This window comes from Lipotes vexillifer, unplaced genomic scaffold (genome assembly GCF_000442215.2).
Source record: "Lipotes vexillifer unplaced genomic scaffold, Lipotes_vexillifer_v1.1 scaffold45, whole genome shotgun sequence".
NCBI classification, from domain to species: Eukaryota; Metazoa; Chordata; class Mammalia; order Artiodactyla; family Lipotidae; genus Lipotes; species Lipotes vexillifer.
This window is the reverse complement of record NW_006796259.1, coordinates 1,092,599-1,099,682: the sequence shown is the minus strand read 5'-3', so window position 1 is coordinate 1,099,682 and position 7,084 is coordinate 1,092,599. Positions and strand designations below refer to the sequence as shown.

Sequence of the window (7,084 nt, the reverse complement as noted above, 5' to 3'; positions counted from 1 at the left end):
GAATGCCACTCCTGGGCATATACCCTGAGAAAACTCTAATTTGAAAAGACACATGCACCCCAGTGTTCACTGCAGCACTATTTACAATAGCCAAGACATGGAAGCAATCTAAATGTCCATCAGAAGATGAATGGATAAAGAAAAGGTTGTATATATATTCAATAGAATACTACTCAGCCATAAAAAGGAATGAAATAATGCCATTTGCAGCAACATGGATGGACCTAGAGATTATCATACTAAGTGAAGTAAGTCAGAGAAAGACAACTATCATATCACTTACATGTGGAATCTAAAATATGATACAAATTAACTTCTTTACAAAACAGAAATAGACTCATAGACATAGAAAACAAACTTAAGGTTACCAAAGGGGAAAAGATGGGGGGAGGGGTAAATTAGGAGTTTGGGGATTAGCAGACACAAACTGCTGTAATATAAAATAAATAAACAACAAGGTTCTACTGTATAGCACAGGGAATTACAGTCAATATCTTGTAATAAACCATAATGGAAAATAATATGAAAAATATGTATATGTAAAACTGAATCATTTTGCTATAAACCAGAAACTAACAGAACACTGTAAATCAACTACACTTCAATAAAAAATAAAATAAAATAAAATAATGAAAAGGAATAAGTAAATAAATAAGAGTTTCATGTTGGAGGAGTTTCACGCCACGTTTATTCTTCAGCATAATTTTTATGTTGACAGTTACTCGTTCTGAATACATGATATAAGATCATAATTTGGTTAGCTAAAGAAAACTGTATTAAACTGAATTCAAAAAGTTGACAATTCAACTGCATATATTTTCTGTTTTGTAGAATGTAAATGCTCCCCACCCCTCAAAGGAAAGACACAGTTACTTTTAGAACCTTTACATATGAACTACATCCACAAGACCCTTCTCCGTTCAGACATCCTATCTACTTGAGGAAGAAATGAGTTATAAACAAGGAAGTGACTCCAGAATTTATCTAGCCCCACATTTTTATTTCACAGAAGAAGAAACTGACGTGCTTGATAACAAGAAGTTTGTCCCTATTAGTAGATGGCAGACCCAGAAGTAGAACTCATATTCAGTATATTAGTCCATGATTTCTTCTCCTGAACCATCAGATTCCCACAAAGCTTTCCTCCCCTTTCTGTGAAACATCCATTCTGCCATTTTTACTTGTCCTAGAACGTCAGTGCGATACTGTCAAGTCTTAAATAATGATTCTTGAACGCCAGGATATCGTTGCATGTGATATGTACATATCCTGGATTAGAATGTAATGGATCAGTGCAGGTTTGCTTGGATTTCTCTGTAATTAGCTTCCAAAGTAATACTTCCAGACCATGTGCCAGTGCATGCCAGAAGTAAATATGCTGATCGTGTCTTTGGTTGATTATGACGGTCTTCTACTGCTGTTAATACTAATACTTTTCCCATCTCCAACTGGCTTTACTTTTTGCAGCTTTGAGCAGTAATTCAGTCCCCTACGCCTCCCTGATTGGCTCTGTGTCCTCCCTCTCTAGCCAAACCACCACTCAGTCCATATATGATAATAACTCTCTCCCACGATTCGCTCGAAAAGGTCTAAACATCTTTGTCTCTATTATTTTCTCTGTTAAAGCACTGTAATGGATGTCCACATCATTCCATTTCCAGATAAACCTAGAGTCTCTTGTGCCTTTGCATTTCCACTCTTGTCATTGGGGGCGCCTCATCTGGATAAGATCACTTTAATTATCAGACCACCGTCACCCACCCTCTCCTTCCACAAAATGTAAATGAGTTCAATTCTACCATCTATAGGGAAAAGTTTCAGGAATGGGTTCCAACATTTATGTCCAAATGCATAATTATATCAGCAACAAAGAGTTTCTACTTCCAAGGCAACTCATTTTCATTGGCTCTTCCATTAAGATTTTAGCTGACTGAAAACAGACTTTCGTAGCCATGAACACTAAAATACCACCTATCACAGCACAGTGCTAAAATGATTGGAAGAAGCAAAATAGTTTTTTACCTGACTTACCAAACCATTGATAATTCAGCATTTGAGACAAAGGAACTCACTGGGTGGCTTTCAATAACAGCACAATATCTAAAATACCCATAAAGTAATTACACATTGTGTTGACCTAGTGGTCACCATACCACAGCCTGACACCCTCCAAAGAGTCCCAGGGACGGCAGAATGTCAACATGGCTTCCAGTTTGAGCCCCTCCCTCATTCTTTTTCTAAGTCAGAGGCTTCCCTGGGGGCATGCTAGTTCACGTTTTTCTAGTCAGCTGGAATCTGCATCTTTAAGACATGAGTCAGCAGTGCTCTCTCATGGTGCTCTTGAAAAATTAATCAGAAGAAGTAACATGTAAATCACATGAAAAGTGAGAAACCATTGTACAGCACAGGAATCACCAAAATTGGTGGATTATTTTTACCAGAATCTATGAATCTAACATACCTTCAGCTGGCAGACTGAACTAAGATGTATCACCCACTGTCATTGCTTTCTTTTTCCACCTTCTTTTTCCTCTTCATCCTTTCACCATTTGCTCCCTTTCCTGCATTCATTTCCCATTAGTGGACAAAGATGTTTACACCTGAAGTGGATTGTAGGTTTGCTGGGGGTTAAATAACGGGGGCTTGGGGCAAAATACCACAAAGCTGTCAGTGTGGCCATCAATAAATGTCCAGGAGAAGGCTGCAACCCAATCTCTACAATCTGCTACGAGTGAAAACATTTTTGAAACTCAGTTTGGTGTCTGATTTTGTCATCAGTGATTATTGTCTGCGAGCTGTGGTGCATGTCCTTCTTTGTATCCACTTATGCATGTGAATGTCAGTCACCTACAGGTTTGTGAAATATTAAAGCGATCTTAATCTAGTCACAGTGTATAGTGGACCCTGTAAAAACCTGCAGCATTTTTATTAGTCCTTTAAAAAAGTATATCAGACTATCCATTTCATTTTTTTTTTTTAACAAATTCATTCTGTTTTATTTTATTTACACCATCATTTCCTTTGCAGGTTCAGATGATTCCGGTTACCCTGGTAACCTTCATTCTTCAAGTTAGTTTTCCTTGATTATGCATAAGTCACTTTATGTTTCCTATCAAGCTATTACGCTTTTCCTTTTAGGGCTTTCTCAGTATATTTTCTTAGTTCACTTTACACCATTTAATTCCGCACAGTTTTCATTTCACACAGTGCAGGAGAAGGAGTTTGAAATGACATAACAGTCATTACTCAAAGCAGAAGTTGACATTAAGCCTGACTGTCAGTTTTCTCCACGAGCTAATAACTGCATTGATTCATAGCACAATAACGCTTTCTTTCACACTAGGAGTGTTAGTTTGGGGATTATGCTTGGTAGCTTTTCATTTGGCTACAAAATTCATCCTTCCAGAGAGCATGTCCTGCTTTGAGTAACCAAACTATCTGCCTGCTTCCTCACATTAAACATCTTTACTACTCACATATTTTCAGGCCATTTCTAACTATAGTATTCTCTATATTTTGGAATAGTTAGCTTCATTCGTTTTCAAATGTCTTTATTCTTTCCTTTTAATAGGTATGGCTAGCCATCCTCCAATACCTATCTTGGAACTCGCAGATCACATTGAAAGGTTAAAAGCAAATGACAACTTGAAGTTTTCCCAGGAATATGAGGTAATTAAGTGTGTTTATACTTGACAGTATTTTCAAGAATTGCCCCCCTCTTCTTCTTGACCATATTCTTAAAAACTAATTTCATCAGTTCTGTTTCCTTTAAATATGACTCAGCATCTGATATAAAAGTTTATAACAAATAGCCAACTTAAAAGTATCTGTATAATTAATGTAGTAGTTGTACTCTGAAAGGTATTGAATTATTTATATGCGTTTGGTGTTACTTAATGAGGTTGATTTATCTTCACTGATTTCAAGTTCACAGACTATACTGAATGTATAAGCTTCCCAGTATACCAAAGGGGTGCCAAATACACTGATTTATGGTCAGAAGGCTCACTGAAAAAGAAATTACATGGAATAAGCAGATTTCCCAGTACTCTTTTTCAGTTTTACATGGCCTGAAAACTGTAATTATTAAGTACATACACATGATTTTACCATTCAGTCTAAATAATATTAGGGCTAATATTAAGATAGTAATATGTTCGCAGAAAGCTGCCTGTTTTTGAAGCTAGTGAACTTAATGGTATCTTAAATTTTCAGAATGCTTAAAGGTTTTGTGTGAATCCTTGATGAAAATGAATAAAAAATTGTTGTATATGTCTGGGTATTTGGATATTGTGGCATTTGTCAAGCAGAAAGTTGTAAAACTGGATATTTATGGTATTTCTCAGAAACCGGGACCCATAGTGAAACTAGTCCATGGATTATTCATAACTAAATGATCATTTATCTTTTAGATCAAGTTTAACTTAGTGTAAGATTAACATGTCCAACTAAAGTCTTCTAATTGTGCCAAATAACAAAACTGTTCCGAACAGTTCAAATTCTACCATAAAGAGTTCCTGATTTACTTAACGGGAGGCTTAAAACACATGCTTGTTACATCCCTTGGTTTCTGTTTTATCAACCTGAAATGAGGCTGATGGACTAGATACCTCTCAGTCCCCAGCAGCTCTAACATTTTGCCCTGTCATATTCGGTTAGAAAACTGTAAGAGGAGCCCTAACCTCAAGTGGCTAGAGGGATATCAGCTTTGTGAAGAAGCTCCATGTAAGAGAATGTGGCGCAGTGGTGCCTGCGGCAGTCTGGATATTTGCATGGACTTTCTAAAGTCTTTAAACGTTCACATTTGGATCATTTAAATTAATTGTGCTGGCTAAGCAAAACCTATCTGTAGCCCCGTGTACCTTCTTCACCTTCAAGAGCTGGTGACCTTTTATGCAATTTACACACTCCAGCATCTTTGTCAAATATTTGATAGAACGCAAAGGAGATTTTGTTTGTTTGCTCATTGGTTGAGTTAACACTTTCCTGTATTCTGTTCTAAGCGTTTAGGAGAACGTTTTCAATTTTAGGAAACACATTGGATTGTGAATTGTCTTATTTTCTAAATGGGCTGCTTCTTATTTCTTTCCTGTTCTTCCTCTTAGTCATAAAGGCTCTTTGTAAATTATGCAGTATTCTTTAAAATAGTTTCTGTAGTTTCTGGTTTGAGGCTTGAGGCTGAAAATTGAGTTTTAAAAAGAAAACAAGGCATATGATGAATGCCATTTGGGGCAACATAAAAACTCTTAGTTGAGTGTGTTAGTTTTCACCAACCAGAATCTTTCTCTCCTCCAACCTCCTCTTTATTGTTATCGTGAGTATTGTTATTGTTATGCTTAGTGTTTCGCTATGTGTGATATGATGGGTCACAAAAAAAATAAATAAAACTTGATAGCTCAACCTGTTAATAAGCTATTAATTGTCAATACCATTGACAGTATTTGCATCATTCAAGCAATCTCAGTTGTATGCGTTGACTACAATAACTGGCCTCCTTTAAATATGGAATTTCTCCAGAAATGCTACATGTAAAGACACTCTAATGATACTCATTTAGCCATTAGATTAGAAGTGCTCCTTGAAAGTAGTTACGAACTGCATGCTGGCAGCATTCCCATTAAGAACTCCCCCAGTAGCCGTTGACATGATAGCCCACACTGACTACCATTTATCACAACAATGATCTGTGATTAAAGCTCCCTGGGCATGAATTGACTCTACGGTGCCTTAACAGCCATGAAGGGGATATTTAAGTGATGTATTCGTCTGTGATAATATGATAAAGACCTCTACATAATATTTTAGGCCATAAGCAACACATTGAAAAAAAAATTTTTTTTTGCATATTATCTCCATATAAATTTGAATAGATTTTTCATTGGTTTTCAGTGAAGAAAATGGAGAAAACAAACACAAGTCATTACTTTCAAACATGTAATTATTTTGGCATAATCACTATGGATTAATGTTTACTCAGACCTCTCAAGATGGGTAAAGCTAAATTTGTTACTCTGATTCTAAGACTAAAGCAGAAGTTCAAGGCATGAAACCTGTTTGCACTGATCCTGAGGTCAGGATAGGAGGAAGTGGGTTTAAATTATAGCACAGTATTATTAGATCATGTGAGAGACTTCCTTTACTGTAAAGAAAATTGGTCTCAGACATCGGATTCAATGACAGCTGGAAGAAGGAACCTGAGAAATTAGTATAACTGCATCCTGAAGGTCTTTACAATTACTTTAAGCTTTTATTTTCTGCAGTGCGACTGCCCAGTCCTACTAGAATTTAAGTCCAGAATTTGAGGATGGCATCTAGAATGCAGGGAACAAAGTCCTCCTTAAATGTGGTATCACTGTCAAAGTCAGTACATCAGGCCAGTGAATGTTTAGACTGATTCAGAATAGTTGTGTAGGTCTTGCCAAATAAACTCTTAGCCAATGCCTATATATGGATCATTTGGAGGCCTAATTAAAATCCAAATTCCTGGTCCGAACTTCAGAAATGCTGGTTCAGTAGTCCAGCCATGGCAATTAGAAATGTCCATTTTATTTCTTTATCCCCAGTTTTATTGAGACATAATTGAAATTTAACATTGTATTAGTTTAAGTCATATGATATAATGATTTGATATATGTGTATATTGCAAAATGATTACCACAATAAATTTAGTTACAATCTATCACCTCATATAGCTACAAATTTTTTTTCTTGTGACGAGACCTCTTAAGATCTACTCTTAGCAACTTTCAAATACACATTATGGTGAACCATAGTCACCAAGTTGTATATTACATCCCCAGGACTTATCTTATACAGTTAACCCTTGAACAACATGGATTTGAACTGCACAAGTCCACTTATACATGGATATTTTTCAATAGTAAATGCTAACTACAAATTGTACGTGTATTAACTCCTGCATTGCTCAAGGGTCAATTGTAAAATGGAAGCTTATACCTTTTGACCACCTTCACTCATTTCTGCCATCCTCCACCCTATGCCTCTGGCAACCACCAATCTGTTCTCTATTTCTAAAACAAATTTTTTTTTTTTCAGATTCCACATAAGTGAGGTCATACAGTAT

The 7,084-nt window shown here is 36.3% G+C and overlaps 1 protein-coding gene across 5 annotated transcripts in view; it reads left to right on the top strand.

Annotated features, from left to right (window-relative positions):
• PTPRD (protein tyrosine phosphatase receptor type D) overlaps positions 1–7,084 on the top strand; it is a 418,376-nt gene that overhangs the window by 304,866 nt on the left and 106,426 nt on the right. For 4 of the 5 annotated variants that reach the window (XM_007468405.1, XM_007468404.1, XM_007468402.1 and 1 more), the window contains one exon: positions 3,572–3,669. In XM_007468405.1, the coding sequence (XP_007468467.1) occupies positions 3,572–3,669 (98 nt within the window). Of the gene's footprint in view, positions 1–3,027; positions 3,070–3,571; positions 3,670–7,084 lie in introns of all 5 variants that reach the window. The other variant, XM_007468403.1, reaches the window with a different exon arrangement.